At 46.1% G+C, this 17,997-nt stretch overlaps 1 protein-coding gene across 1 annotated transcript in view; it reads right to left on the reverse strand.

Annotated features, from left to right (window-relative positions):
- Positions 1-601: 601 nt before the first annotated feature.
- Positions 602-17,997, reverse strand: part of LOC147452594 (uncharacterized) — a 35,244-nt gene continuing 17,848 nt past the window's right edge. Inside the window, exons 2-3 of the mRNA XM_086518228.1 lie at positions 1,128-1,568; positions 602-1,038 (exon numbers count right to left, since the gene is read on the reverse strand). Coding sequence (XP_086374354.1) covers positions 854-1,038; positions 1,128-1,568 — 626 coding nt within the window. The 3' untranslated portion in view covers positions 602-853. The remainder of the gene's footprint in view (positions 1,039-1,127; positions 1,569-17,997) is intronic.

Consider the following 17,997-nt stretch of genomic DNA (forward strand, 5'->3'; position numbering starts at 1 on the left):
CCATAGTTTCCATTGAAAATCTTTCCAACAACTTTGCATGAGCAACTTTATTTTGTGGTTTCTCTCATGCTAGTACGACGTAAATAAAATGCAATAGAAAGGAATATTCCAAACCACCCGTCCGCAGGGCACAATGCTACATCCTTCGCCTCGACTTCCCCTCCCGCCTCTGATGCACTCCCCTTACCTTTACCTATCGCAGAATTCTCTGTCACATCCACCTCTCCTTTGTATTCTCTCCCCCACCAAAGCAATCAAAAGACTACATGCCGGACACACACACACACACAGAGAGAGAGAGAGAGAGAGAGAGAGAGAGAGAGAGAGAGAGAGAGACTTGGTTCTACGTTCTCCTCCCCTCCCTCATCTTCATATCAATCAAACCCTAGTTTAGCAGAGCAAAGGAGAAAGACTGATTGATCACGAGAGAGAGAGAGAGAGAGAGAGAGACCCTCGGCCGCTCCGCACCCCTCTAGCATACATGCAACAAACAACCACTTTAAAAGTTACACTAACCTGACTTCTTTAGCTAATCCCAGAAGAATCTACAATAGATTGTCCTACAATATGTACTTTCAAAAATCGTGCACATACTCTTGAATCTTAGAATCCTTTTCTCTCAATAACTCCATTTTGGCACAACCAAAAAACTGAGGAATTCATGAGATACACTTTCGTAGAGTTCCGTATTGATCTGTGTGTAGCTTGTTGCATATTTCTGCTTGTTTTCTTGAAGGCAGCAATTGGCCAAGGGCATAAGGGAAAGGCATTGAGGGAGGAAAATTATGTGAGCCCTTTCCATTGAGTACAAATAAATAGTATTCCTCCTTCCAAACTTCCTCTCTTTGCAGGCTTACGTTGATTCATTCTCAGATGCGGGAGACTTCAGCAATGAGTCAGCCCATCCTTTAACTTGCTCCCAAGGAATATATTTATAACACAATAATCCTGCACTTCCAATACAAATTGCAGCACAAAAGCCACTTAGAGCAAGCCCTCGTCTCCTTCGACGTCTTCTCTTCCTCCTCTGAGTTGATTCTGTTAAAAAATTCAAGGAAAAAGGTTGTAATACATCATCTCATGAAACACAGCATCATAAGTAGTAGCACATGTTTTGATATACCCACCTGTCACTTCCTGATTCCTCTGCGACATTTCCCGATTCACGAGTTCCACGTACTGCAGCTTATCCCACAATCTGGAGATTTCCCGATTCTTGGCTCCTAAGACGGCTTCAAGTTCCTCCTCTTTTTCAGCTCTAGCAACTGCACGCGCTATAGCCTCTCCAACAAGCCTTGCAACCACTAACTCTTGATCCAAGACGTCAGCAGCAGAGTCACTTTGACTTCCCAAAACACTATCGATCTCGAAAGGGAGGGACACACCTGCTGTGGCACACCGCTTTGCCATCTCATTCCAACGCCTTTGCCACAGCACAACATTTTCTTCTGCTTTTATCCGCTTTGCCATCTCCTCTTCCAATCTTGATGCTGTCCTTGCACTCCCTCCCACTAGATACCTTCCGTTCTTAATGCTGATGGAATAAACGTCATCTTCACTAGCCGATTCTAGATACAAGTGAATCAATCAGCTCAACCATTCAAAAACTAAAATCTCTAATTATTCAAGGCACTATTTATGTCTGAAATCTTTCACCATGCTTACACTAAGAGACCAACAATTTTACCCACGTTTCAACAAATGGTCCTTAGGTAGAAAAAACAATAAAAACTGGGAAAACAAAATGATCCTCTACATACAACCTTTGGTAGGCTGTGAGCCAGTGGCAATGGCAAGTAAATGGAATACCCTTTGTACAAGCGCAGCCAACGTGACAAACTGACCCTCCAACAGCAGAAAAGCCAAAACATAAGTGCACGAAAAAATGGGAAGTAGGCATCACTTTCTATAACGTCACCTGTAGCAGTGGGACCACAGAGCTCAGTGGCATCTGCAGATAGAGCGCACAGAGCACACCATACGTGAATATAGCTTGGGAGTGGACTCCAATGTGGCCATATAGGATACTAGGCGGCTGTGGACAGCCATATGGGTCTGGAGTCCGGCACACAAGTCTGGACATGATTGCTCCGTGTCCGATCAAGTGCGAACAAGCCAGCCATTGTATATAAAGCTCCTATGTTAGTAAAGAGGTCTTATGAGAGGCAGCAATGCCTACATTTCACTTTCCAAAACAGGAGTTTCTCGAAAATGAAGGACGTGGATTAAAGACTTTTGAGTTTGAACTTCTCCATACATCAATCTTTCCATCTACAATCAAGAGAGCCTCAATAAACATGCTAAAACCCCTTCGTTATAGAGCAACACCAGTAGACAAGCTTTGAGCACAAGAGGATATCAGAGGAGCTGCGAGAGAGAGAGAGAGAGGGAGAGAGAGAGAGAGAGAGAGAAATGAAATGTTATATTAACGTATTCAAAAGGCCAAAGTGACCTATGAGACCAGAAGGTTACAAGGTGGTGGATCTGATACAAAGTCAGAGTAACAAAATAACAACAATACAAAACAAAGATATATACTATGGGATCCTAGCTTGGTCGATGTGAACTAAGCAAAAATGGGCGGCTTGCTGGGATAGCTAAATCCCAGGAGATCTAGCATCGGTCGTTGGCGGATCTCATCAATCTCCTCCATGGTTAGTAGTTTGACAAGGCGTCGTGCATGCCTGGCCAGAGTGCTCCGAATCTTCTGACGTAGCCTCCGTCGATGTTGTGTAGTCCTCCGCAGTCGTGGGAGCCTGAATTTCTCCAGTTCAGTCGCTCGATCGATCAGTGTGCCTCTGGTGTGAGACAAGAGGGAGCTGTCACCAGCGTGTGACTACTATCTATCCTTTCTTGTTGATTTCTTTCTTATTATCTATTTACTTTCACTTTTCGGAAACACCCCTCGGGAAATCTAACTGCCCTGCATTGCATAGCTAGTGTGGAACTGTCCAGAGGGAGTCCACGCCTGAGGGCAAGAGAGCACTAAAGTTGGACAAGGACTATGGTTAGCCAAGTGGGGTCATTGACTAGCCAAAGTGGAATCCTTTGCTACAGAGGCTACATTTCAGTTCTGGATGTGGCCGCAGTGTACAAAGAGGGTCGGATGACCTAGAAAGATATAACGGCAGCATCTCCTAAAATTTAGGGAACTGCTATTTTGGGACCTGAAAATGTGTTGACGTCATTACCTCCGGAATGACAAGGGGAACATTTTCTTACTCTGCCGTGAAGTCAAGTGGGCAACCGGTTGGGAGATTTTTAGGCGGCAACCCCGAAACGGGAAAATGCTTGTAAATGTGCCAAGTGGCACCTTCTGGTGCACTTGCCTCATGCAACAACAAGTGGCGCTGAATTTAGGAGGGGGAGAGCCTCATTTTCAGATTTGTCACAGGTTAAGAGCTATGGAGTGCTTGCTTTCCCTCTTATGCATAGTGCGGTGCCAGGAGTGATGCCCTGCACGCTACGCACTGCCCTCTCTCTCCCCTTTGGCAGTATGTTATGCCCCTCTAGTGGGCTCTTCATTTGACCAATGTACAGTTGTGTGGGTTCATGCGCGATTGCCGAGGCAAGAGCCTCTTGCACAGGTACTGGATTAGCTAGCGGCTAATCCTCCCGCAGGTATAGGTGAATTCGGAGAGGTTTCACGCCAGAAATCTCGTCCGATGCAAAGGGCAAGTAGCCCTACAAGTGCGGGAGCTCGAGGACTTGCTAAGGATGCGACCGGCACGCGAAACGGAGCCCGAAACAGTAAATTACAGCCTGCTGTGTATTTTTGCAGGTTTAGGGTTTTGGCCCTAAACGGACCCTAATACCCCCAGGAGGTTTGGGGACGCAAGGGGACCGTTGTACAGGTGATCTGGCGCATTTTCAGGGCTGAAAACAGAGAATTCAGCGTGCTGCAGATTCTCGCCAGGTTTTGCAAAGTGCCCGTATGCGTCGGGAAAGTCAGTCAATGCGTGGGAATACTGACAGTGAAGGGTCCTAGTACAGTTATGCTGCCGAAATCAAGCCGGAACAGTTGAAATTCAGCCAAGTTTGTGCGGGGCAGCTTGTAGGGATCCACAGCATTTATTCCCTCTTTTAAAGAATAAAGAAATACCGAAAGGGGCGCCTAAGTTAGGGGCCAATCTGGTGTCGGTCTTATCATACAGGTGCATTCTAGCATCTGTATCCCATTCCCCTCTCTTGTGTCACTATAGCGCAGGTATAATAGACGACTAATAATGGGTGAAAGCTAAATCAAGGTTTGAAGTAAAGTCTACCGCCCTTTTTGGATTGGACAGGCCGGTTACAGGAGCTCTGTTGTGGGAGTGGCCCCAGCGGCTGTCCCGTGTCTGCTCTGAAGAAGTCTGTGATCCGTCTTTGAGACTGGCTAGCCTCGCCACTCATCAGGCTATCTCTGTGTCGACGGAGCTCGAGCAAGAACAAACCCAGGCATCTCTGATCCTCGTATCCCATGACTCTTGAGAGTGGTCCAAAACCCTCTCTAAACAAGCAATGGAAGCAGCCTCGTATCTCGTAGTAGACGGGGCAGCGGCATGTGTAGTGCAACTCTATCTCAGGCTCCATGTCACACAAGGGGCATGTCCTGGCCTCTGCTGGTACTCCGCTGTATCTCCCAGCCTCAATCCAAAGCTGGTGAGAAGATGTGCGTAACTGGCCACTAGCACATCGTATCCCATGAGACAAGTGGGTGTCCATGTAGCTGGGTCTCTTTTCTATCACCATCGCTCTCAATGTAGTCAAAAACCTCATCCACATACATACCGAAAAGAGTAGGAGAGAGCGGGCAGCCCTGCTTCACCCCAATAGTGGAGTGAACCGGTGTAGAAAGTCCCTCAGGAGTGCGTACATGCCCTACTACTGATCTGTACAATGCCATGATCCCCCAAATGAGCTCTGTGGGTACTCCCATCTCTTGTAATCTGCGCATCAAACTAGCTCTGGGTACTGTGTCAAAAGCTTTGCGGAAGTCCACAAAGCTACAATAGATCCGTCTCCCGTGAGATCTGCCCTCCTGGATGATGGCCCTGAGTGTCAAGATATGGTCAAGAGTAGAGAAGCCTCTCCTGAACCCTGCACTCATTCCTTCCCTCTCTGCCCATCTACTCAACTGTTGCTCAAGAATGGATGCATACAACCATACCAGTGTGTGTCCAATCATGATAGTGCGATAATTCCCAAGCTCCATGGGGTCACCTGACTTGAAGATAGGTACAATCGTAGATAGGCTCCAAGTGTCCGGTAGGCCCGCGCACATATCACGGTTAAACATAACTGTTAGAAGCTCTGCTAGTAGGTCTTTGGCATGCATGAAATGCTCATCGACTAAGCCATCATGATCATATGCTCTCCCAGTCCTCATCCTGTCAATGGCTTTCTTCACCATCTCAGTGGTGAAAAAAGCACATGTGTGTGGGCATGGATCGAGGGGGTTGGGAAGGGGCAACTGTCCAGATACTGTGTACAAAGATGATGCGTACTGACCCCAAGTCTCTGTGGAGGTAACAGCAAGGGGGGGGGAGGGGGGACTGCTCATGAAAGAGCCGCCACGCCTCACGCGTGTCCTAACTCAAGAATAGCTGGTATAGATCCTGCTCGAGTCGAGCCAAAAAAGCCCTCTTCTTCCGCTGCACCAGGCGTCGGAAGTCAATCTGTGACTGTCTGTGTGTGACGTCCCCCAAAAGCACCTCCCCCTGAAGTCTAGCTCTAGTTTGGCGGCACTCCTCATCGTACCACCTGTTCTGAGGCATGCTCCCTGATCGGCGTCTCTACTCAGGCTGTGTGTGTGGGTATGCCTCTGCTGCTGCATCATGTAATGTCTGTGTCAGTATAGTAGTTAGCTCCTCCAGAGGTTGCCCCGAGTCCTCAGTGCATAGGCGTCTGTAGATCCCGTCTATGTATACGGAATCCCTCTCCCATGTGAAGGTGTAGCGAGTAGGGGCTGCTACCCGTGGCCTATGTGCTGCACTGAACTGGAAGGAGATGGTCATCGACACAAGAGCATGATCCACTGCCACCCCGATCGGTATGGGCCCAACTGTGAGATCCTGGATACTAGAGATGAGATTCGACTGTGCCATGACATAGTCCACTGTGCTGGCTCCATGTTTGTGTGGGAAGCATGTAAAACCTCCCGCAGCAGGAAATCCTTGTAGGCCACTCAAGATGGCCAATCCATGTGCGGTGCCCATGTCTATCAGGTGCCGCCCATACTCAGTATATTGCACATCGTGTAATAGTCTGGACAGGCCCGTCTCTACAACATCTAGCTCTCTCAGCATCTCCTCTCAAGTATCATAAAACACTGTCTGGTGATGGGCAGTCCTAGCATTGAAGTCCCCTAGAATGATAATGTCACCATCTCTGGAGTACTCCCATATGTCATCATCCAAAATAGAAAAGGGGGACTGTCCTCTAGGCTCTGGGTGATGCATAGACTGATGTACTCGAGGGAAAGTAGCAAATAGCAATGTAGAGATATCTGCCTGTCTCTGCTTTCAATCTCACCCACATGTACCTAGCCTGCTCATCCCTACAGGCTATATGTATCAATGGCTGCAAATCCTCTCTAAATAACACTGCCACTCCCCCCGAGCCTCGTCCTCTATGCTCTGAGCGTGTCTCTTGTCTGTAAGCTGTCTCCCACTTGTATCCACTAATGTGAGGCATGGATTGCCCAGGGGCTTGGTGTGTCTCAAAGTAAAAGATGATGTCTCTTCCAGTAAAGCTATCCTCAAAAGCACCCACATCAAGACGCATAGATCCATTACAGTTCCATGCAGCCACTTTGAGTGTGGTCCCATAGGTCTCGCACCGTCATGTGGAGCGTCGCTCTAGTATTACCACTCTTCCATCTCGGTAAAAGGCAATCTTGCCTTTTCCCCTTGCCGCTCTAATCTCCGGCATTACTTCCTGCATATGAGCGATCTGCGAGAGGGTGAGCTCATCCACACTAGCAACGAGAGAGAGAGAGAGAGAGAGAGAGAGAGAGAGAGAGAGAGAGAGAGAGAGAGAGAGGGGGGGGGGGGGGGATTGGTGTTTCATCATCAGTTTGAGGATGAGAGGGAGCGGTGTACTAAAAATCCTGACTTTGACAGTGCTGGAAAAACAGTCTCTAGATTCTTTCTCAAGGATGGTTTCTTGAGGGCGTGCAAGGTGTGTTACACAGGTCTTGAGATAGAAGGTATTGACGAAGTGCTAAAAACCTACCATTTGGAGGCCATGGGTCATAGAAGCTCAATAGCCATGGAGTTACATACGGGTTTCACATGTTTCTATCCATGTTTCGTCCGAGAGGTTTGGTGAAAAAACTTTATCATAAATATCGACATATATGTGGAGGGTAACTATTAAATGATAATGCACATTGCATCATAGAAAATGGCCATTCTCAAGTCTCTCTTCCCCGTTTCTCATTCTTGCTCCCCGTTCTGATCTTCATTCTGTGTATTAGGTGCGATCTTGTTACAATGACAGCAATTCAGGTCTCTTCCCGCTCCACATTCCCCGTTCCAGTTTTGTGTTCCTAGTAACTACGGCACAGTGCACAAGATGTTGAAGATATGAGTTACGAGTATGATGAGCCAGAAAACTCGTGGCTTACCTAAAACTTGAAATGTCAAATAGAATAGACAGCAACCACTTAAGTGAAAATTTTGGTCTTCAAAGAAACAATAGTATTAGATAGGCAAGGTTACAGAAACATAGTCCCATCCATAGAAGCAAAACACTCAAGGCAATTGAGCCTTACTTCATTTGTCCTCAATACAAATCAAATGTGGATACATAGTGCTTACATGCACAATTTGCCAGAAAGTATGACAAGCATAAGGCACCTACAACCTTCGCCTATTCCAGATAGATTGTACAATCGCCTTGTATGGACTTCTTTTCTTATTTGCCCAAGGGTCAAAGCAAAGTATAAGGCATAAGGCACCTGCAACCTTTGCCTATTCCGGATAGACCGTACGATCGCCTTGTATGGACTTCTTTTCTTATTTGCCCAAGGGCCAAGGCAAGAGATAGTCATGATAGTATATGGACTTACATGGACAGAATAAGCAAGCAAGCTCATTTTATCATGATAATAAGAGCCATTGAACCTAATCGTATAGCAAACGTTGCTAAACTTTTCAAATATCTTCGGTAGCGTACATTCATCGCATCTGATCAAAATCCTTGGATGAACAATTTGATTTGGCCAACTCTTTGTGAGAATCTGGGAACTACTAAGTTTTTATTTTTGTTTTAGGAGTCGAGTATGGGTACCCTCTATAGTCTACCCAAAACAAATAGAAAAAGATGTATCTACAAATTACACAAAAGGAAAAGAGACAACAGCCCATACTCCTAGGGCAGACGCTTTTGTCACTAGTTCCCCCTGGACTACGCGAGGACTCATCTCCCCAAGAGGCCAGCATTATCTACTCTCTTAGAGCAGAGCCCTTGACAGACGCAAACCGCTGAAACTTAGGGGCTTGACAGTGACCAAGCATAGAGAGAGAGAATGCACGCGAGAGAGAGAGAGAGGTTCTTGAACCAACCAACTCGGCAATGAATTATATGATTACTGCGATGGGGCCCGCCCGTCAATTGAATTGCCTGACCCAATTCTCATCGGAGTCGGTCTAAGATCACAAATCCAATGATGCTTAATTTGTGAAAGTGTTATGTTTTAAGACAAAAGTAAAAGAGTCTTACAAGTGCTTACCTTTGTTTGAATTCATCATAGTAGACGATATGGAAGCGAAGAGAGAGAGAGAGAGAGAGAGAGAGAGAGAGAGAGAGAGAGAGAGATTCTTTGAACCAACCAACTTCGTAATGAATTAGATGACCATTGCGATGGGGGGCTAGGGATCCTTGTATACCCCTCAACTCAATTGCCCACTGAAACCGGCCTGTTCAATCCAAAAAGGGCGGTAGACTTTACTTTAAACCTTGATTTAGCTTTCACCCATTATTAGTCGTCTATTTTACCTGTACTTTCAAGACACAACAAAGGGGAGAAGGAACAAAGGGGAGAAGGATACAGGCTGCTAGATTGCACCTGTATGAGTAGACTGACACCAATTTGGCCCCTAACTTAGGCGCCCCTTTCGGTATTTCTTTATTGTTCAAAACAGGGAATAAACGCTGTGGTTCCCTACAAGCTGCCCCGCACAAACTCGGCTGAATTTCCACTGTTCCAGCCCGATTTCGGCAACATAACTGTACTAGAACCCTTCACAGTCAGTATTCCCACGCAATGACTGACTTTCCCGACGCATACAGGCACATGTCCGTTTAGGGCCAAAACCCTAAACCTGCAAAAATACACAGCAGGCTGTAATTTACTGTTTCGGGCTCCGTTTCGCCTGCCGGTCGCATCCTTAGCAAGTCCTTGAGCTCCCGCACCTGTAGGGCTACTTGCCCTTTGAATCGGACGAGATTTTTGGCGTGAAACCTCTCCAAATACACCTGTACCTACGGGGGGATTAGCCGCTAGCTAATCCAGTACCTGTGCAAGAGGCTCTTGCCTCGGCAATCGCGCATGAACCCACACAACTGTACATTGGTCAAATGAAGAGCCCACTAGAGGGGCATAACATACTGCCAAAGGGGAGAGAGAGGGCAGTGCGTAGCGTGCAGGATGTCTCCTAAATTCAGCGCCACTTCTTGTTGCATGAGGCAAGTGCACCAGAAGGTGCCACTTGGCACATTTATAAGCATTTTCCCGTTTCGGGGTTGCCGTCTAAAAATATCCCAACCGGTTGCCCAGTTCACTCCATGGCAGAGTAAGAAAATGTTCCCCTTGTCATTCCGGAGGTAATGACGTCAACACGTTTTCAGGTCCCAAAATAGCAGTTCCCTAAATTTTAGGAGATGCTGCCATTGTATCTTTCTAGGTCATCCGACCCTCTTTGTACATTGCGGCCACATCCAGAACTGAAATGTAGCCTCTGTAGCAAAGGATTCCACTTTGGCTAGTCAATGGCCCCACTTGGCTAACCATAGTCCTTGTCCAACCTTAGTGCTCTCTTGCCCTCTGGACTCCCTCTGGACAGTTCCACACTAGCTATGCCATGCAGGGCAGTTAGATTTCCCGAGGGGTGTTTCCAAAAAGTGAAAGTAAATAGATAATAAGAAAGAAATCAACAAGAAAGGATAGATACTAGTCACACGCTGGTGACATACCCCCCTCTTGAAATCTCAAACGTCCTCGTTTGCATCTATGTAGTTCATGCTCGTAGTCAACACTGATGTATTCAACACCTGTCGACACATGAACGACACATACATGCTCATTGTCAACCCTGGTGTATTCAACACCTCGTCGACTCATGTATTGCCTGCGTGTGAACCCTGTCCCAATGACATAGTGGTAGCTGCGCACTCTGCCATTGCTTTGAGTCACTAAGTTTCAAATGACAAAATGGTAGCTGCACATTTTGCCATTGTCTTATAGTACACGTTGGATCCCGTAACACTTTCGAGCATACCCAAACCGACAGTTTAAGAATGCAGTTACACATGTACTCTTCAATAGAAGCAATCACTGTATCCTTGACAAACTGACAAGAAATACTCACTTCTATAGCACTAACCAAACTTTTGGACATTCCATAAGAGCAATTGCCAAACTGACAATCTGTACAGCTCTAACATTCATGTAATAGGTATTTGATTTGAGCTCACTTTAAATACCATGTACATCATTTGTTTCAGAAGCCATTGTCACACTGACAATCCATGTAGCTTTGAAACTCAAGGGGTCAAGGTAGGTTGCAAATCGAAGGCTTCCAGGTAAAGTGATAACACAGTTGGTGACTCTGCAAGTTCACCTTCTTCCATCCACTTAGCATCCATTGGTGGATAGTTTCTGAACTTTACCAAGTAACGCCTAGCAACCTTGCCTTTCACTTTCCTTTCTTTGTGTGCCAAAATCTGTTCAACGACCAAGATCTCGTCAAGTTCCTCGACTTCCGGCTGATCTTCAACTGGCATATCTTCTGGCACATCACCCACATAGGGTCTGAGAAGACTCACATGAAACGCATTGTGAATCTTCCAACTGTCAGGCAATTTCAGCCTATATGCAACATCACTGATTATGTCGCATACTTGAAAAGGCCCATAGTAACGCATGCTGAGCTTTGGAAACAGTCTTTCCTTGCCCTTCATCTTCTTTAACCTTGCCTTTTCAAAGCGTAAAAGCACCCAATCACCAAGTGAATATACCGCTTCACGACGGTGACGATCAGCTGCTTTCTTTTGCTTTGCCCGAGTCTTCTCTAAGGCCACTTTGACCTTCTTGTACATTTCATCCATGTCCTGAACATACTTATCTGCTTCAAATATCTTGTCCTTTGTATGCAGTATGGGAGGAACTTTCTTGCCACCTTCAACTATCTCAAAGGGTGCCTTGCCAGTTGATGAATGCACTGTATTATTGTATGCATACTCCACCAATGGCAAATACTGCTCCCACTTTCCTTTATGCTCTGACACATAGCACTTCAGCAGATCTAGGACAGTAGAATTTGCCTCTTCTGATTGCCCATCTGTTTGTGGATGAAATGACGGAGAGAATTTGAGCGTGGTGCCCATATTCTCAAACAAGCCTCTCCAGAACAAACTTGTCATGTGTGGATCACGGTCGCTAACAATCCACTGTGGCATGCCATGATACTTGAAAATATTGCTCATAAACAAGCGTGCCATCTGATCTGGCTTTATCTTCTTCCTCACAGGAATAAAATGAGTCTGTTTGCTGAATCTGCAAATAATGGTCCAAATACCATCATTTCCTGTCTGCGTTCTCGGAAGATCAAAGATAAAATCCATAGCAATACTTTCCCATGGTTTATCTGGAATAGGTAGTGGTTGCAATAACCCTGGTGCCTTTTGCCTGTCAAACTTGACCTTTTGGCATATTAGGCATTCTCGCACAAAGGTATCCACATCCCTTCTCAATGTAGGCCAATAGAAGAATGTCTCAACCACTTGCCTCACAAAGGAAGGCCGCTAAATTTTTTGCTGAGAGAGGCCTCGTTTGGAAATTGTCACAGGTTAAGAGCTACGGAGTGCTTTCTTTCCCTCTCATGTACAGTGTGGTGCTAGGAGTGATGTCCTACACGCTACACACTCCTCTCTCTCTCTCTCCCCCCTACGTGCAGTTATGTGATGCCCCACAAGAGGGCTCTTCATTTGACTGATGTACAGTTGTGTGGTTTCATGCTTTTGTGTTGAGGCAAGAGCCTCCTTGAGCAGGAACAAGGGTAGCTAGCTCCTACTCCAAAGCAGGCACCGGTGAGGGTCATAATCTCACCGTACAGGTGCAAATTCAGCGCTGTGTATGCGCTGCAAATTGACTGTTTTTCAGCCATACGGATGCGAGGACCTTTGGGAATCATGCCCCACTGACAGAGGACAGCTAGGGGACTGTTTGGGGCTGAAAACGGGGCAAAAACCAGTAAATACAGCGTGCTGAATTTACTGTTTTTTGGGCAGGAATCAGAGGGTATTCGCCATCGTGCCCCACTAGCAGAGGACAGCTAGGGGACTGTTTGGGGCTGAAAACGGGGCAAAAACCAGTAAATACAGCGTGCTGAATTTACTGTTTTTTGGGCAGGAATCAGAGGGTATTCGCCAATGAAAGTGAGTTCTAGCAGGGGTATTGTTTTCGCGCAAGTTTTGGGGCTGTTATGCTGCCGAAATTTGGCCAAAACAGATGGTATCTAGCAGGTTACAAGTAAAGGGATTCCCAGGACTCTACTTTGTAATTTACCCTCCTAAAGAATAAAGAAATACCGAAAGGCGTGCCAATTTTGGGGCCTAAAGGTTGTCGGTGTCTGCTCGGAGCATTCTAGCCTTTGAGCCGTGTGTGTGCTTAAGTTTAAGTGTTAATTCCTGTCACAGGTTTCCTTTGCACGGTCTCTCTGTGTGTGTCTAAAGTGAAGAATTTCGGGTGAAGGCCAAAGCCTACCGCCCCACGGGCCGGTGTCAAGGTGCCGTTGTCGGGACCTCAATCACTTTTTCCTCAAGAAGTGAGCCTCGGTTGTTTTGGGTAAAGACACAAAGTACAAGAACGCGGGATTACACTATGGCCGACAAAGGGAAGGGCATTATGGAAGAGGGTTCCTCTTCGAAGGACAGACAAGAAACTCCTATGGTCTTCGAGATTGGCAAGAGCTCACGGCCACGTCAGTCTGTACCTCCTGCCGATGTGAATGTCCCTCCAGTAGTACAGGGCTTTATGACTAGGCAACTTGAGGATGATGCGTTCAGGACTCCATTAGTTGCCATGGTGAATGTCTTTTCGCGGCTGGTGCAGAATCCAAGGTTTATGGAGTTCTTGCACGCACCACCAGTGCAACAGCAAAATAGGAAACCTACACCGCGTACAGAGCTTGTTGAGGCTCAAGCCTAGGTACTTCATGTGACTCGACAGGATAGGGAACACTCGCATGTTGCGAAGTCAGGGGCTCCAAAACAGGTTCCTCCCGTGCTTGAACAAGTGGCTAGAACGCCTATTCCACAAGTTATGCCAGTTCGCCCGCCACCTTTCAGAGCCCGCATGCTGTCTTGAATGGATAGGGAACTGGTTACCAGGCAATGCACCCAGTTTTTCCACCACCTGCGGTACATCCTGGGTATTTCGAGGGTGGATCAGTGTTCCAAAGTATGGCTGGTTATGCGCCTGGAAGTCAGCCATACATGCGAGGAACAGTGTTTGGGGGTATGCAAGGCATGATGCCAAACCCCATGTATGGTAGTATCGGCATGCAGCAAGGTTTTCAGTGCAACCAGGGCCAGTTTGGGGTGCCACAGGATCATTTTGGCATGGCTGGTTTTTCTGGACAACAGCCAAATATCACACCTCTAACGCAAAATGTGAATGGCCAAGATGTGCTGATCATGCCTACTACAGTGCCCATGTTGCAGACTATTCCGTATGACAACTTGGGGGCACTGGAGAAGCCGAAAGCTTACAAAGAAGGTGGTGTAGCTGTAAAGTTCAATACTTTCAGTGGCTTTGAGGATAAAGCAAAGGCTCTCACTTTCCTCCAGCAGTTTGATACAGCTTGTACAAGAGGGAATTTTATAAAGGCCTCGAGGGTCAGGAAAGCTGCCACTTTCTTAAAGGACAATGCGCTTACATGGTGGACGACATTGTTAATGCAAGGACAGGCACCCGCCACTTGGGTTTACTTCAAGCAAATGTTAGTATCTGCTTGGCTGTCAAATGAATTTGAAGCCGACGTCTGGCACTAACTTACTTCGGCTACATGCAAGAGCTTGCTGGAGTACAATCGGAGGTTTTGTAAAGCGTTACTCTCCGTGACATCCTACAGATTTGTGCCACTGACAGAGCAGATAGAGAAGTATTGTTGTGGGCTGCCTAAAGGGCTTCGCGATTACTGTACCAAGAACAGAGTGGCTACCCTCACTCAGCTTATGGAAGTTGCGAACACTGGTCTTGCCTTGTTGAAAGGAGAGGATAGTGGGTTTCCGAGCAACAAGAAAGGATGGCAACAAAAGAAAAATTCAGCGCAGAAGCCCTTTGTGAAAACGGCTCCTAAAGCGTCACAGAAATCTTTCTGTGTACTTGATTTTTGCACGCGATGTCTCACATAATGATCAGTCAATCTAATATGTGTTAGGTAAAGAAAGGTCAGCATTTTTGCAAAAGTTTAGTGGCTGTTTTTCTCATTCATTACCGTCGCAACTGCCGCCAAAGAGACCTGAGGACCATCAGATAGATTTGGTGCTAGGGTGTAGCCCACCAAATAGACCTCCCTACAGGGTTAGTGCGGCGCAACAAAAAGAGATTATGGGCCAGGTTGAGATATTTTTAAAGAAGGGGCTGATTCAGCCTAGTTCTTCACTCTTTTGCTCCCTAGTGCTCCTAGTGCAGAAGAAAGATAGCTCATGGCGCATGTGTATTGATTACCGTGCGTTGAATAAGAATATCATCAAGAATAGGTTTCCTATTCCTCGAATTGATGATATTCTCAATCGTTTAGAGGGTGCTGCAATTTTCAGCAAGATAGACCTTAAGAGTGGGTACCATCAGATTGCCAAAGGATGCGCACAAGACTGCGTTTAGAATGACATTGGTCTTTATGAGTTTCAAGTGATGCCGTTTGGTCTAATAAATGCTCCTGCCACGTTCAACAGAATGATGGACCGGATTTTCCGCTTGCATCAACAGTTTGTTGGGACGTTCTTCGATGACATGATAGTCTATTCGAAGAATGAAGAGGAGCGTAGGCGTCACTTGACCATTGTGTTCGAAGAGTTGCGCAGTCACATGCTAATTGTCAATCCTAAGAAAAGAGAATTCTTCCTGGAAGAGACCCACTTTCTTGGCCACATAGTCTCAAAGGATGGTGTCTGAATGGATCCCACAAAGGTCGAAGCTATTAAGACATGGCCATACTTGAAGACTGTGCACGATGTCAGAAGCTTCTTGGGATTGTGTTCCTACTATAGAAGGTTTATCACGAATTTTGCAGAGATAGCATCACCTCTTCACACTTTGCAAAAGAAAGAGGTCACTTTCAGATGGATCCAAAAAGAGATTTCAGCTTTTAGTCTCTTAAAGGAAAAGTCGACTTCAGATCCAGTAATGGTTTTGCCAGATCTCAGGAAGTCATTTGTGGTCCAGTGTGAGCCGTGTGGCAGTAGCTTCGGAGCAGTGCTAATGCAAGATGGACGGGTAGTAGCTTATAAAAGCAGAATTTTGCAAGAGCCAGAGAAGACTATGGAAGTCTATGACAAAGAGCTCTTGGCCGTGATTCATGCGCTTTCTAGTTGGAAGCACTACCTCTTAGGTGCTGATTTTGTTGTCCAAACAGATCATCATACCTTGTGATACTTCTTGACACAGTCAAAGTTATCCGAAAAGTATATGCGATGGGCAAACATTCTTTCCATGTTTCACTTCCAGATTATGCATCTGGACGGCAAGAAGAATGTTGTGGCTGATGCGTTATCAAGGAAGCCACAAATTTCAGCTGTGTCAATTCCTTATCATCATGAGTTAGATGACATGAAGGAAAAGTATGCTACTGATGAAGATTTTGAAGGATCTTTGAATAGTTGCAAGAGAGGCAACATCATGAGCACTACCTCCTCAGAGATGGTTTTATGATGATGCATGGCAAACTTTGTGTAGCTAGGCCATTGCGACATAAGGTCATGGAAGAGAGTCATGTTGTTAGGTGCAACGGAATGAATGTTTGCGCTTTGCTCAAGATGAGTGCTCCGAACTGTACTCAAGGTTCTTATGGAAGGTAGAGCCTTCCGTTCTTAATGAGAGAATGCTATGATCACAAACAAAGTGAATGGACACTGTGCGTGCAAGTGTGTGAGACTAAGAGATAGAGAGAGAAGAGAGATACGACACCAGAGACGGTGTAAAACCCTCCTCCGAAGGCCCCACTCTCGTTGGAGAGTGGTCTACTTATGATTGCACAATCTGGTACAATGCGGATGCATGTGACTGATGCAAGTCTAGGCTATGTCGGCGATGACGACGGGGATGACGACACCAGTCTAAGGGCTGAAATCTGCAATCTTTCTACTGCTGTCCAAAAACGTTGTGGGCTGAAATCTGCGGCTAGTCCAAAAACGCTGATTTTGGGGGCTATTTCTGTGGGTCTTTGTCGCTGAAAATCTGCAGGTTTAGGGCTGAAAACTGAGGTCTTTCCGGGCTGAATCTGCTACTTCTTTATGGCTGATCTTGCTGCTTCTTTAGGGGGCTGAATCCTCATGGAAATGCCAAGCTGCATTTGTCAAAAACGCTAGGCTGTTGGAAATCAAAAACGCTAGGTAGGCTGGGGTCTTCTACTAGCGATCCTTGTTGATGCAAAAAACGCTAGACACTAGGGCTTGGTTCTAGCGATGGATTTTGTTGAAAACATTAGGCAATGGGGAGGATCTGCTGCTTGGAGGGAACCACCAAGGCTTGGTCTTGCTGAGAAGTTGCCTGTTGAGCTTGGCTCCTGTTGCCTCTTCTGCCATTTAGTGCTAACTTTGGTTTGCTTATATATTTTCTTACCCAAATTTCCCTACCTACTTTTGTTGGAAAGTCACTTAAATTAATAAGTGAAAAATGTCAAAAATAGGAAAAATACGCTAAATGCGCTGGAAAATTCCCCTGACTGATTCTGCTGGAAATGCTTATGATCATGTTGTGTGCAACCAAAGGATATGCATCTACACTAAGTGACTCGGCATGCACGGTCTACGAATAGACTCACAAAAGTACCAAATCATTTCTAAATCTAGACTGAGTGGACTAATTGAACCCTGATCATGGGATTCTGATGGGAATGCTTATGATCATGCTGTGTGCAACCAGAGGATATGCATCTACACTAAGTGACCGGCATGCACGGTCTACGAATAGACTCACAAAAGTGTCAGATCACTTCTAAATCTAGACTGACTGGACTGATTGAACCTTGATCATGTTGTAGCTTGTCCACGGACACATAGGGTTGGATGTGTCACCTGACATCCCCTCCCTTTCAAAGTGAGGTACCGGTACAGAATTGTATGGCGTCGAGGGAGATCGCCAATAGAATCCGAAATCCTGGAAGGGACTCTTCGCTAGCCCACTCTGATGTGTGGGTCCTGCGGTACTTGAACTTCATAAAAGTCTGCAACGCTTGCTTCTTTGGGCCGCGCCGAAAGCGACAAAGTCTTTTTTGGCTCCTTCGATGCTTCAACTTCGTCGAGAGTCATGCTTCTTTCTTCTTAAAGAATCTTCATGGCTGAAAATTCCTGAAACCATTTCCAACACAAAAACATGAACATACCTATTCCATGTAAAGTGAGTGGAAAAAATCTTGTCGTCCTAATAGACTGTGCATGCAATGTAGATGAACAAAGAGACGGAGTGCCAAACCGTTCACCACACACACGCAAACAATGAGATCGAATCTTTCTGTTTTGATCTAAAGCAATCAACTGTGGCGATTCACAACGGAAATACCCATGCTT

The sequence above is a fragment of the Adiantum capillus-veneris genome, chromosome 8 (genome assembly GCF_014529385.1).
Source record: "Adiantum capillus-veneris isolate H3 chromosome 8, ASM1452938v2, whole genome shotgun sequence".
Classification (NCBI taxonomy): domain Eukaryota; kingdom Viridiplantae; phylum Streptophyta; class Polypodiopsida; order Polypodiales; family Pteridaceae; genus Adiantum; species Adiantum capillus-veneris.